The following is a 15421-nucleotide window of genomic DNA, read 5'->3' as shown; positions in this document are numbered from 1 at the left end:
TCGATGTAGACATAGGTTCAAGCCATACATGTCTGCTTTCATGCCTAGCAGCTAACTTGCTGCAAGTAATAATCTGTAGCTGTGATCCAGCGTCAAATAGTCTGTGCATTGGCTAGAATAGCGAATTAATAAAACACACTTATATAAAACATAAAAGATAACTGTATAATGTAATTAAAAGGGTTCTATTCTAACATCTGTAATTGATGTAAATGACAGAAAATTATGTTGAATAATGGTTATTTAAGATAATGCATCTCAAAGAAATGGAAAGTGGGTTCTACAATATCCAATTAAAATACTAGCAGAAAATGACCAAATCAAATGCAGTGAAGTTACGTTGAGAGTAGCAGATTCCTGAAGCTAAATAGTCTTCCAAGATACACGAAAGCTAATTCATTTCATGATCACAATAGTTGCAATAGTTAAAAGTTCAAAATAGTTCGTGATTCACATATTAACTTGATACAAAGAATGTTAACTCATGCTGTCTGTTCTCAGTTCCATAATGCAAACAGAAAAAGTTATGTGTATCCTACACTGGATCACTTTCTGACTTCTCAAAATATAAAATCCCTTCAGAAGTGGCAGTTATTTGCCACCTAGAATCAATCGCGTAAATGATCGAATAACACCCACCACCACAAGCAGGTCTGCCTTCTTCCGGAACATGTGTAAAAGTGTCTGGAATAGCTTCCTTGATTTGTTCCCTCGAAAAGAGTGTGTCTGTCCACTTGACTCCAGTGATGGTCCGCCACTTCTTGTTCAGAAGTTCTATAGACATGATTTGATCACTTCCCACCCTAAATAAATATAATACAACAATATTTAAATCAAGAAATGTTATAAAAATCCAGTCATACTCAGATCACGTACAGTAAGTATAAATAAAGGTTTGTTCACAAATAAATAAGCTACTCTTGTTGCAAATGTGCACTCACATTAAAACACTAAAGATTGTTGTTAAATATTATTTAAACATTTATTTAGGCTTGCGTGACAGAAGGGTCTTGTGGCACTCTTTTACAGTGGTGGAATCAGGTAAAACATGTGATTGACCACTTCTTACATCACCACATTTTCTATTAGCAGTTGTAGTGTGACACAATAGGAATATAGTCATTAATTAAATAAAAACATGGTCATTAAATAAATTCACAAGTATAACACGATATGAAGTACTCATTCTGCATTCATTTGTTGTGTTATTGTTGAGAATACAGTATTCTGACAAACATTTGCAAATTAAAAATTTGAGTCAATAAGTAATATAAAAATGAGTGGCTTTTAGGAATGATAGCTATAGTGCAGTGCTACCATATGAAGTGCTTAAAAGTTGTTAATTCAGAGATTCATTGTGAAAGTATTTAGTCATTGAGGAATATTAACGTCTGTAATTTTTAGGGTATTGAATGGGCCTCATTTTTCTAAGATCGCTTATGTATTCAGATTTTCTTTAATATTTGTCTGGTAATTATTGTAGAATTTCAAGGAGCTGTAAGAAGCTATTATTTCAGTATTTCTGACAATACACCGTTGCTGGAGCACAGCTGACCCTCTTAAGCGTTTGGCACAGTGTCAAAATTCCCTGTACTGGGATTTTCCCAAATTCCAGGCATGCTGCTCATCTTCATATCCGGCCAGCCTGTACTGGTTGCTGCACCTTGCTGGGCTGTGGCACTTTGGCTGAGGCAGCCACACCATACTCTGAGCCCCAGGCCCACACAAGCAAATTCACCGTACCTCCTACCAACTCGGGGCAACCGAATCACTCGCCCACATACACTCCTTTCCCAGGAATACAAACTTCTGCCAGAAGGAAACAAGAGCCATCCTGCAGAAAAGGCTGCAAAACTGTCATGACGACTAGCAGTGATCGCCTGAAAAGGCATATGCCAGCATTCTCTGCCATAGGGATTCTATCCCAGAAATCCAGAATAACCTCAGATCCCTACCCAAATCTCTAGGCCAATCCCAGAATCTCTAGGCCAATCCCAGAATCTCTAGGCCAATCCCAGAATCTCTAGGCCAATCCCAGAATCTCTAGGCCAATCCCAGAATCTCTAGGCCAATCCCAGAATCTCTAGGCCAATCCCAGAATCTCTAGGCCAATCCCAGAATCTCTAGGCCAATCCCAGAATCTCTAGGCCAATCCCAGAATCTCTAGGCCAATCCCAGAATCTCTAGGCCAATCCCAGAATCTCTAGGCCAATCCCAGAATCTCTAGGCCAATCCCAGAATCTCTAGGCCAATCCCAGAATCTCTAGGCCAATCCCAGAATCTCTAGGCCAATCCCAGAATCTCTAGGCCAATCCCAGAATCTCTAGGCCAATCCCAGAATCTCTAGGCCAATCCCAGAATCTCTAGGCCAATCCCAGAATCTCTAGGCCAATCCCAGAATCTCTAGGCCAATCCCAGAATCTCTAGGCCAATCCCAGAATCTCTAGGCCAATCCCAGAATCTCTAGGCCAATCCCAGAATCTCTAGGCCAATCCCAGAATCTCTAGGCCAATCCCAGAATCTCTAGGCCAATCCCAGAATCTCTAGGCCAATCCCAGAATCTCTAGGCCAATCCCAGAATCTCTAGGCCAATCCCAGAATCTCTAGGCCAATCCCAGAATCTCTAGGCCAATCCCAGAATCTCTAGGCCAATCCCAGAATCTCTAGGCCAATCCCAGAATCTCTAGGCCAATCCCAGAATCTCTAGGCCAATCCCAGAATCTCTAGGCCAATCCCAGAATCTCTCTCCTGAACCCATCTCGTCCTCACTCCAGCAACTCCATATACGTAGCTGTTTTCCACAGGTGTCTCATAATCCTTACACACAACAGTGCTAGATGACCCATTGTAACTGGTTCTGTGTTCTCACTGAAGAAATGTAGACTCTCGTTGGCCGATGCCAGTCAACCACTTGTCTGAAACATAGTCTCTCACAGCAAAGGATGAACCATTTCTTCCAGTGACTTTCAACCATCCTCTTCCTATTACCATCTGGATCCCAATACACCAGCATTCCCCATGCCCACGGCCTTGACACTATCAACTGCTCTCTCCCCCCATTGTCCTTCTGATTCGAAACAACCACCTCATTCCTTATACAGCTAACTTCAGCATAGTTATAGCTACTACTCTTTAAATGGGATGTTGTACAAGCCATCCTTTACCAGCGTGTTAATGGGTTATCTAGAGAAAACGTCTGTTGCCACCCAAAATCCCAAACATCTTGTCTCGTTCCTTCACAATCAAAACCCAGGGCATTCCTCCTCTTACCAGTTTCACCCAATCCTCCACAAGCAAATGTGCTACCTTCCCGGGCGTTGACCTGCACCTCTCTATCTCAATCAAAAAACTTGCCCGTATCTAGCCTCTTAACTTATTTTAGCTGTCGTCCCTTCCGCAATTAATATCATGTATTCAGTCATCCTGTGGACAGCACATCTGCAGTTATGAGCAGTCCTTCGCACAATATATTGCAGGGCTTACTAAGCCCTTCATGGATGGGCATTATATCCCCCCCCCACCCCCCCCCCACCCCCCCCCAACACACACACACACACACACACGCACACACACACACACACACACACACACACACACACACACACACACCCCTCTACCTTCTATCAGCTGTAAGTACCAGTGGCAAAAGTTTAATTCCTATCACTCTATATCAACCAAGGCTGGAACAACTGAACCATCTGAACCATTTCCCTTGCCAGGGCCTAGACAGTTAATCATTGTGCACAGAAATGAACATTCTATCTACAATCCTTTCCACCTCTCCCAAAGTGATTTCTGCTGCTCAGTCAATCTATGCAACAACCTGGTCTATCCTTAAGCCACATCCAGTCTCAATCCCTGACCACATGGGGAATACCCCTGTGGATAACAAAGGTGCAAGACCTATCTGATGTACCCACTGAGCACATGCTACTCCAGTCTTGTCGTGGGCTTTTCTGTTCTGTCGGAGAATGAATAACCCCACCAAACAATCGCTAAGAGCTGAGTTGACTACCCATTGATTGAACAGACTACAGACAATTAACTTGCTAGATTTCAGCAGTTGCTTCGCAACTGTGCAGTCTGGATTCTTATCCGTAATACCAGCTTCTCTGAATTACATATGACAAAATGCCCCTCAATACTGTAGTCATCCTGGTGAGGATCTCAGTTAGACCTCACCCCACATCTACCTCAATCCCTGTCCCAGGACCTTGACTTCACTCATCCTGCTCCCACCCCATTTTCCTCTCTCTGTCCTTCCTCTGTTCTATCCACCCCTCCCATGCCATTCCCCGTGCCTGCTGCCATAACAAGCTCGCCGTTGCTGCATTCTTATCCCATTCACCTGCTGCCTTTCTCAGTCATTCCTTCCCTGCTCTTCACCCTCTAGAGTGTGCATTCTAAACTATGGAAAGGATTCATCCATAGGCTTCATTAATATGTCACATCAACAATGAAAATCTTAGACTAGTAGCAGTTGATTTTTATGAAGGAAACTGAAATAAATTGAGATGATGGTATTGGAGTCATTTTGGGATTTATTGAATGATCTGAAAATCATAAGTCTCAATGGTTTAACATTATGAACTTGTACTATGTGGGAGGTTTGTTCAACTTTTGTGTTCATGACATTGAGTAAAATTGGTTTTAATGTGAGTAAATTGGTTTTAAGTTTGTGGCATTATGGGATTGTTACATACTAAGATGTCAACATTCAAAGAAAATTTGCAGTTGTATAAAAAGCTCCTGTTTCCCATATCATAAGATTTTGTGTCTGCTAGTTGGCAGGTAATGCTAGTAACATTTAAGAAAAGACATTGGTTGTGCTGGCTGTTTCAGCATGTGAAAAATTAATAAAAACAAGATTTCTTGCAGTTGTGAGTATGCAGAGAACAGATGGTCGGTCATGGCAACCAAAAGCACATAGTGGCATGTCTTCAGCTTTCAGTAGATAATTTTATATTACCAAAATTAAAATGAATAAATGAATTGCTTTCTTATTCAATTTCAAAGATGAACGATATAATGACTGCAAGTTTATTGTCAGCACTTAATAAAAAAAAGTGTGGTACGTAGTTCATTTTTGTAGGTGTCTCTCATTCTCATCCCTTTAGCAAGATATGTGATATTAGGCTTATCTTTGACAATTGTATTTTTTCTGTTTTATCTAATGCAGTATTTACTTCACATATTCTGAGTGCAGCTACTTGTGAGCTGTTTTGGTTTGTTACAGCAGTGCCACCACCGGGAGTGATCAGAAGCAAACTAAAGATGACAAAGGTTTGTCCATCAGTTTTTTATGGCTTGATGAAATATGTTTGTTTACAAAACCATCAAATAATTCTTTCCACAGGCTCCATTAATATCATAACACCTTAGTAAAGGTTAGATTCTTAAGCTTTGTTTAATTGATATGTGTTCTACCCAGTAACCCCCCCCCCCCCTCTCTCTCTCTCTCTCTCTCTCTCTCTCTCTCTCTCTCTCTCTCTCTCTCTCTCTGGGTACAGTGATGGACTTATCTTATGGGGTGAGTGGTGCGAAAATGTAATGCACTCAGAACAATGAGTAGCATGATTGTTTTGGTGGTGCCGGTGTTATGATTTGGAGAAAGATAATGTTACATGGATGTACTGCCCTACAGCTCTTTGAACATGATACACTCACCAGTCAACTTTGTGACCCTGTGCTCCTTCCCCCCTGCGGGTTCGGGGGTAAGAGGCCCGCGGTACTCCTGCCTGTTGTACGAGGCGACTAAAAGGAGTCTCAAACGTTTCAGCCTTATGTGATGGTCCCCTGTCGGGTTTGACCTCCATATCTCAAAATTTTTCTGAAGAGCGAGCCGATTGGGGAAGGGCGCCTTACTTGGTGCATTGTGTCCATCTTGTGTTGAGAACTTTCGCCAGCTTATTCGTCGTTGCATTGCAGTCCTGCCCGCTCTCCATCTCTTGTTCCCCACGTATGCAAAGGAGTAGATGCCCATCTCCCTGGGGCATCGGGACTCCCGGCAATGGCCATCCTGCCAGGTGGCCTTTGCTATGGCTGGGTGATGCCCGTGGGGAGGGCCCTTGGTCGGAGTAGGTGGCATCAGGGTGGATGACACGCAATGAAGTGTGGAACATCTTCTCTTGCTGGTGGCCAGCCACCAGCAGTCTCTAAGCGCTCGAGGGCCCATTTTAAAGGTAACGTTTATGACCCCAAATCGTTCCCCTCCCTCGCCACTCCATGGGAGGAACGAAAGGCATTGAATGAAAGTGAGACGTATTTGCCCAGGTATCTTGTCTGTACCAGAGCTGATGGGGAGTCATTTATTTCTGTGAAACCTCAGTTCTTTGTAGAGCATTTAGAGGACAAGTTTGGGGAGGTGGAGGGCTTGTCCAAAATGCGGTCCGGATCGGTGTTGATAAAAACGGTATCCTCCGCCCAGTCGCGGGCCTTGCTCGCTTGTAATAAGCTGGGGGATGTCTCCGTTACTATCACGCCCCATGAAAGTTTGAATATGGTCCAGGGCATTATCTTCCACAGGGATCTCCTTTTACAGTCCGATGACGAGCTGCGCACCAACTTAGAGCGACGAGGTGTTCATTTCGTCCAGCGCGTCCACCGGGGTCCGAGGGATCATCAAGTTGCCACCGGTGCCTTCATCTTGGCCTTCGAGGGTGACACATTACCTGAGAAGGTCAACGTGATGGTGTACCGTTGTGATGTCAAGCCATATATCCCTCCCCCGATGCGGTGCTTCAAGTGTTGGAAGTTCGGCCATATGTCTTCACGCTGTGCTTCCAGCCTCGTATGTCGCGATTGTGGTCGACCATCCCATCCCATCCTCATACTCCCTGTGCCCCGCCTCCCATCTGTGTCAACTGCGGAGAGCACCATCCGCCTTGCTTGCCGGACTGTCCGATTCTGCAGAAGGAACAGAAAATCATGGAAATCAAGATCCTGGACCGACTGACATACACTGAGGCTAAGCGGAAATATGATCGGCTTAATACAGTGCGTATGACATCTTCTTATGCCGCAACTGTCACTCCTGCTACAGTTCCATCAGCTCCAGTCAGCTCTCAGAGTCGAAGGATCACACCTGCCCCCTTGATGGTGGGGGGCGCTAAACTCCCTGTTGCTCCTACTCCATCTACTTCAGAAGCAACGCCCCCCCCAACCATCAGGGACATCAGTTCCCCCTTCCCAGCCGGAGAAGCGTAAGACTTCTTCGGCTCCTCTCACCAGGAAGGGGTCCCTTGGGGACCTCCCTTCACAAGTTCCAACCGGTACACAAGCGGACACCCACAAGTGGCTCAAACACCCACCGGTCCCTGGTCGTAGGGCATCTCGGTCGTCGTCCGTCCCTGAGACTGACCCAGTGAAGCCCTCCCAGCCTGAACCACTGAAGGCACAGCGAGATAAGCTCAAAAAGAAAAAGGTACCCAAGAATCCCGACATTGCGGTGGCACCCGTCCCACTGCTTCCTACAAGCTCAGCGTCTGAGGACGAGGTCGAGATTCTGGTGTCTGCTGAAGACCTGGATGTCGCCGGTCCCTCAGACGCCATGGATGTCACTTGCGCGGGTACTGAATCGGTGGCAGCGAGTGAACAAGCGGCGTAAATTGCCTTCCCAGTCCCTTCATGCCTTTCTCAGCCATGACCAATTTCATCCTCCAGTAGAACTGCAGCGGTTTCTTCCACCATCTAGCTGAGCTCCGACAACTTATCAGCCATCACCCTTTCTTCTGCATTGCTCTTCAGGAAACTTGGTTTCCAGCAATGCGAACCCCCGCCCTCCATGGCTATCGCGGTTATTTATAATAATTCTTATAGAACCGGGCTTCTTATGAAAGGGTGTCTGGTGGCATCTGCCTCTTTGTCCTTCACTCTCTGCACAGCAAGTCTGTCCCTCTCCAAACACCTTTAGAGGCTGTTGCTGTTCGGGTGTGGACGCCACCGGCTGTTGCAGTCTGCAGTCTTTACCTTCCATCGGATGGTGATGTTGCGCAGCATGTCCTGGCTGTGCTGATAGCCCAATTGCCACCACCTTTCTTTTTACTGGGCGACTTCAATGCCCGTAGCCCTCTGTGGGGTGGGTCAGTGGCAACAGCTCGAGGCGCCACCATCGAGCATTTATTGGCGCAGCTCGATCTTTCGATTTTAAATGATGGTGCCTTCACACACTCAAGTGTGGTGCATGGCACATACTCTGCCATCGACCTTTCGATCTGCAGCCCTAGCCTCTTACTGTCTGTCCAATGGAGAATGCATGACGACCTGTGTGGTAGTGACCACTTTCCGGTCTTTCTGTCACTACCACAGCGTCACTCTTCTGGGCGCCCTGGCAGATGGGCTATGAATAAGGCTGACAGGGACTTGTTTTCCTCCACTGCCGCTATTGAGCCTCTCTCTAATGATGACATTGATGCGGTGGTTCAGACGGTCACCACGAGCATCGTTACTGCCGCAGAATCTTCAATTCCCGTTCTTCTGGGTCCCCTCTGAGGAGGGCTGTGCCTTGGTGGTCGCCTGAGATCGCTGAGGCGATTAAAGAACGCCGGCGAGCGCTACAGCGTCAAAGTGACATCCCTGCCTTTGAACACCTTATCGCCTTCAAACAGCTGTGTGCGTGAGCCCGCTGCCTTATCCGCCAATGCAAGCAGGCTTGCTGAGAGCGGTATGTGTCCACCATTGGCCTCCATGTCACTCCATCGCAGGTCTGGGCCAAGATTCGACGCGTCTACGGCTTTCAGACCCCTGTCAGCGTCCCTGCGTTCTCACTGAATGGAACAGTTTGTACTGACTCCGATGTCATTGCAAACCGCTTGGCAGAGCATTTTGCTATGAGTTCCACTTCTGCGAATTACCCCCTTGCCTTCCGCTCCATTAAAGGGCGGATGGAATGTCGGAGCCTTTAGTTTCACACCCACCATCCAGAATCGTACAATGTTCCATTCAGTGAGTGGGAATTTCGCAATGCCCTGGCCACTTGCCCTGATACCGCTCCTGGGCCAGATGGCATCCACTGTCAGATGCTGAAATCCTTTCAGTGGACTGCCAGCGACGGCTCCTCGACCTTTACAACCGTCTCTGGGTTGAGGGTGAGTTTCCGTCGCAATGGCGGGAAAGTATTGTTATCCCCATTCTGAAACCAGGCAAGAACGCTTTGGAGGTTGACAGCTACCGGCACATTAGCCTCACCAACGTTCTTTGCAAGTTGCTTGAACGGATGGTGAGCCGGCGCTTGAATTGGGTTCTGGAGTCTCGGGGCCTTCTGGCTCCGTCTCAGGGTGGGTTCCGTAAAGGCCGCTCTGCCACCGACAATCTGGTGGGCCTGGAGTCGGCCATCCGTACTGCCTTTGCCCGCAGTCAGCACCTGATCGGTGTCTTTTTCGACATGCGGAAGGCGTACGATAGGACATGGCGTCATCACATCCTTTCTATGCTTCATGGATGGGGTCTTCGGGGCCCTCTGCTGATCTTTATCCGCAATTTTCTGTCGTATCGTACCTTCCGCATGCAAGTCGCAGCCTCCCACAGTTCCTCCCGAGTCCAGGAGAACGGGGTACCACAGGGATCTGCCCTCAGTGTCTGCCTGTTTTTAATTGCAATAAACGGGCTCACTGCAGCGGTGGGAAATTCTGTCTCCGCTTCCCTGTATGCTGACGGCTTCTGCCTTTACTATAGCTCTATTGGCATTGCAGCTGCTGAACGTCAGCTACAGGGCGCAATCCGCAAGGCGCAGTCTTGGGCTGTAGCGCATGGTTTTCAGTTTTCGGCTGCCAAGACCCACGTTATGCATTTCTGCTGGCGCCGAATGGTCCATCCTGAGCCGTGGCTTTATCTTGACGGCGAACTTCTTGCTGTGGTGGAGACCCACAGGTTTTTGGGTGTACTTTTTGATGTCCGGTTGACTTGACTGACTCATATTCAGCAGCTTAAACAGGCGTGTTGGCAGCATCTAAATGCTCTGCGATGCTTGAGCCACACCAGCTGGGGCGCTGACCGATCTACCCTGTTACGGCTCTAACAGGCATTAATCCAGTCTCGTCTGGATTATGGGAGCCTGGCTTATGGCTCAGCATCCCCGTCTGCGTTGCGGGTGCTGGACCCAGTCTTACACAGCGGAATACGACTAGCCACTGGTGCCTTCCGGACCAGCCCTATGGACAGCATACTAGTGGAGGCAGGTGTCCCTCCCCTGCCGTTACGGCGCCAACGTTTGCTGGCCGCTTATGCTGCCCTTGTTTTTAGCTTGCCCGGGCATCCAACCTATCGTTTCCTGTTCCCGCAATCGGTCGTCCATCTGCCAGAATGTCGGCCCCGGTCAGGTTGTACGATAGCGGTCCGGGTCAAAGAGCTTCTCTCCGGGCTTAGGGTTTTCACTGTTCCACCTCATTTCCGGGCCACTTTGCTTACACCCCCATGGTGTGTTCCTCGCCCTTGCCTTCGGCTCGACTTGGCACAGTTCCCGAAGGACTCAGTCCCTCCAGAGGCCTTCCGCCGCCGCTTTTATTCCATCCTGGCCACGTATCAGGGCTCTGGCGTTGTATACACTGACGGTTCGATGGTTGCTGGTCGTGTCGGTTATGCGCTAACTCTAGGGGACCATTCCGAATAACGTTCCTTGCCGGATGGCTGCAGCGTTTACACTGCTGAGCTGGTCGCCATCTTTTGTGCCCTAGAGTATATCCGCTCCTGCTCAGGTGAGTCCTTCGTTATCTGTAGCGATTCCGTGAGCGGTTTACAAGCTCTCGACCAGTGTTTCCCTCGTTCTCGTCTGGTGATGGCTATCCGTGAGTCCCTGCATACTCTTGCCCGTTGCGGCCGCTCTGTGGTCTTTGTGTGGACCCCCGGTCATGTTGGTATCCCGGGCAATGAACATGTTGACCACCTGGCGAAAGAGGCCACCAGTCAACCATCTCTGGAGATTGGCCTCCTGGCGACTGATTTGCGGGCACTATTACGCCGCAAAGTTTTCGATTTATGGAACACTGAATGGCACAACCTGCCCGTGCCAAACAAACTCCGTCGTATCAAGGAGACGACGACTGTTGGGCGGTCATCCATGCGAGCCAACCGCAGGTACGCAGTCGTCCTTTGTCGGCTCCGCATTGGCCACACCCGACTTACGCACAGTTATTTACTGTGTCGTGAGGATCCACCTCTTTGTCGTTGTGGGTCGTCCTTGACGGTGGTTCATATTCTGTTAGAGTGCGCCCTTTTAACTGTGCTCAGGCAGACTTTTGTGCTGCCTGATACGCTCCCTGCGCTTTTAACTGACGACTGTGCCATAGCGGACTTACTTTTACATTTTATTCGGGCAGGGGGATTTTATTGCTTAATGTGTGTGTGTGTGTGTGTGTGTGTGTGTGTGTGTGTGTGTGTGTGTGTGTGTGTGTGTGTTGATTCTGTTGATTCTGGCCTATGGCCTATGATTTTAGTCAGATTTTTTAATGTGTTTCTTGGTGGTTGGCTTTTCCTTTTTTGTTTCTATGGTCGGCCAACCACCGTCACACTCGCTGTGATTTTAATTTGTTTTGTTTGTTCTCTGTCAGAGTATTTCTTGCTCTGTGTCGTCTGCCGTCTTTCCTGTTGTTCATTTTTTATTCTCTTTGGGTGGTTTTAGTTTTTTGGAAAAAGGAACCGATGACCGTAGCAGTCTGGTCCCTTTAATCCCACAAACCAACCAACCAACCAACCTGTGCTTCTTCCCCGTTTGCATCTTTTCAAGAGTGCATTGAGCCATGACTTCATTTTTATGGATGACAAGGCATGACCACATTGAACAGCACAAGTGGAGGAGCTCTTGCAATGCAAGGATATTTGGCAAGTGGACTGGCCTGCCGATTCCACTGACTTGAATGCCGTCGAGCAGGTGTGGGATGTGATAGAGATATGAACTGCAGCACATCCACAAGCACCAATGACCATCCAGTAGTTCTCAACTACACTGGTAGAGAAGTGGAATGCCACACCACATGAACTCCTTACCAACCTTCAAGGCACCATGGGAGCACTTTGCTGAACATGCGCTGCCGCCCTTAGTGACTACTCACCCTGTTACGAACCATGTCTCACCTTTTGTAATGTCCATTGCACGCCGTCTACTCAAGACAGGTTACAAAAATACCAAATCACCACCTCGAGGCTGGACAAATCCCCCTGACATTGAATGCTAAAAACTGACTCTGGTGTCCTCAACAGCGAAGAGGATGACAGCACAGTGTGATCAAGATTGACATATTACTGCAGTCCTGAAAAAAATGTGGTATCTAATTTTTTGGCAAAATAAGCATATTTTTAATAGTTAAATGTATAAATTTAAGTTTTCCCTACTACAAGCCTTGAAGACTAAATCTATCACAAAACTAAAAGTTATTGCAGATAATATAATAATAAAAAAGAATACATTTTCATTTGTCTGTAATAAGAGCCTCTTGAGTGGCTTATTTGCTTCTGCAAAAACTTTTCTACAGGTTTTCCTAAATAGTCTTTGCTTTTTTCCTTCTTTTGGCTATTTTAAAGCTTTCAGGAAATGATAGTTTCTGTCGAGAAGCAGCGGCCCTTTCTTTTTTCTTTCTTTCCTATTTTTCCCCCCTCTCCCGCGAATGAACAATGCTTCTCTTCATTAAGGTCTCAACATCTTTCTTTTCCCAAAGGGTTTGATTATTACGAATCTGCAGAATACTGACATAGCACTATGCTGTGACTTTCATGGGCCATGTGTACCGTACTTCACAAGTGCTACGTATAGAACTGACAAGGTATTTGGTGGCATCATAAACAAGTTAGTCCAGGCCCAACCTCTGCTGGTATATTACGCAATCATACACTTCTGGAGACCATTCAACATTCTGCTGTTTCATGTGGGACCAGAGCATAACTTAAGTGTTCACTGATTGACTGTTGTGTTCATCCGTAGGTGTGCTCTTCATTTAGCTGAAGCATTCTTGCACAATCACTTTCCAGTAACTAAAAATTGTTTTATAATTATAAACAGAAAATGAAGTTAATTCAAACTCTCTTTTAAAGTAGTTCATCTGGATAAAGTTTGCTGCAAAATAATATTTAGTATTTAAATTTGCTTTTTAATATTTTGAGGCAGAATTTGTGTCTGTATTTGTGTTTACTGTAAAAGTAAGTTTTTCAGTTCCCTACGTATTACAAAAATATTTTTGCCACTTTCAAAGTTTCTTACTGTGGTAGTTTGTTACGTAAAGGTGTTTTTTGTTCCAATTTCAATTATTGTCTAATAACTGTAATAAACAAATACATAGTTCACTTTACATTTTATGCAAGATACCTTTTCCTGTCATGGCGTTGTCCTTTATGATGTCCACATCTAAGACTTCCGAAGTATTAACTTTCTTATGTTTGTTCAGTCCATCTTGTAAATTCCTTGTTTGTTCAGAAAATGTGTTCTCTGCATTCTGTACGGAGGGCAGCTTTTGTTATTGCTGTACTTCTCACTAAATGCTTTTGTCTGTGCTGAGTGATAGCATTCCAACTGATACGAAACACCTACCATCCAATTTTTCAAGAACTGTTGGGTGAAAAAATTTGATTTTTCCACAACTTACAATCTGATGTCGTAGCTCGGTAAAGGACTGAATTTCTTCCCCATACATGTCGTAGTTATTGTGTCGCACCAAATCAAGTAAAACATTACGTGAAATTTTAAAGATTTTGCAGAGGTAAAAGCGCATTAACTTGGCATATGTTTGATTTTAGCTCATACGTTGCAGTGAATGAAACGCAAGTATGGTATTGAAATTTAATTTAAAATTGAGAGCAGAAAGATCGTTGATTCCATAATTGTGTAGGCTGCTGCGGCAAGAGTCTGTTGACACACGCTTTGAGTATCATAACGCATAAAAGTGTACTAGAGAAACCAATGTTTTGGCCATGGCTACAATGGTCTTCTATTGGGTATACTTATCGGTAGACTTAGGAGGAGGAGGCCACTATAACTGTAGCTGAAACATTGATTTCTCCAGTGTAGTTCTTTACATTATGGTGTGGTAAAACACTAAGGAAAGTTTTATGTTGGATATTTCATTCATGAGGGTTTTATATATATCCGACAGGCGGTCGCAAGTGACACACCCATTTACATTTGATGTGCATTGTGAATCATTTGGTCATAACAATTATTATATCTCATAAACCATTCAAGATACCGGAACAAAATGTTTTGCCAGTGATAGCACACAGTGAGGCACATATGTTGCATATGAAGACTCAAAACTTTTTTTTATTCACCAAGACATGAAAATAACTTGTCCGCAACAGTGAGGGCAGCTCAGGACGCATACAGACAACCATAGCACTGTAGGGAAACCAAAACATCACACATATACATGTCCACAGCACCTGGAGAATGGCATAGCAGAATGTTTATACACATACATGCACTGAAATGATTAACGGTCTAAGATATATGAATTTCTCTTTCCAGATTTCTTTGTGTTACCCTTTATGTGAAGAGCAAATATCTTAAATATAGGAGTTCTTTGAGGAGAAACATATCATTTTATATTATCTGTGGCACGAACATCTTGGACCTCTTCAAAACAACAACAGTAAATAGGGAAGATCACCTTCATATTTTACCTTCATGCGAGGACAGTCAAAAACGCATAAATGTGAATGCATGTAGCAGTTAATGGGCTTTCATGTAACTTGTCTCTTGCCCTTGCATTAGTGAAAATAAGTCTGTGAACTTTACAAATCAAACCACAGGTGTGTGGGTGATGGAGGCAGTCTCTCTCTCTCTCTCTCTCTCTCTCTCTCTCTCTCTCTCTCTCTCTCTCTCTCTCTCTTTATTTTTTTAGTAAGCACCTATCATACTGTGAGCAGTGTGAGGAATGTTGTTGAGATTTGTACAAACAACAAAGTAAGAAATCGACCTTTAAAACTGAGTAATGTTTTCTTTACCCTTAAATCTTCTATTATTTAAGGGGATTCTGTCGTGAGCTTGTTTACTTCAATTGACAGCACTAACATTGGCGTACATCACTCAAAAACTACTTATTTAAATCAAACCAAATTTGAAACATGCTTAAGTTGCCATATCTTCTTCAAAGTATGTTACTTACGCGGCAATAGTGACAATATTATGAAAAGGGTAGAGTGCTACTCACCAAATAGAGGAGACATTCAGTTGCAGACAGGCACATTGATAAACTTGTATACATTTAAGCTTTTCACCAAAGGCAAGGATCATGTATGGGTGTTGGGTTTGTCTGAATGTGTGTTTTTTCTTTCCTACTTCGGAAGAAGGCCTTTCGGCTGAAAGCTTAAATATTAGTCTTATCACTGTGCTAGTCTGTGACTCAACATCACCCCGGTATAGGTATCAAATGTATCCTTTACATAATATTGTTATTTCATCCTGAACTTTCCTTATATGACAGTAGCATTGTTATCACGA

General features: G+C 45.3%; 1 protein-coding gene across 2 annotated transcripts in view; it reads left to right on the top strand.

Moving 5' to 3' along the window:
• Nucleotides 1–15421, top strand: part of LOC124804708 (scaffold attachment factor B2-like) — a 233832-nt gene that overhangs the window by 146023 nt on the left and 72388 nt on the right. The window contains exon 7 of one of the 2 annotated variants that reach the window (XM_047264971.1): nucleotides 5237–5283. In XM_047264971.1, coding sequence (XP_047120927.1) covers nucleotides 5237–5283 — 47 coding nt within the window. The remainder of the gene's footprint in view (nucleotides 1–5236; nucleotides 5284–15421) is intronic. The other variant, XM_047264981.1, reaches the window with a different exon arrangement.

Source organism: Schistocerca piceifrons, chromosome 1 (assembly GCF_021461385.2).
Source record: "Schistocerca piceifrons isolate TAMUIC-IGC-003096 chromosome 1, iqSchPice1.1, whole genome shotgun sequence".
NCBI classification, from domain to species: Eukaryota; Metazoa; Arthropoda; class Insecta; order Orthoptera; family Acrididae; genus Schistocerca; species Schistocerca piceifrons.
This window is presented reverse-complemented; position numbering and strand designations above follow the sequence as displayed.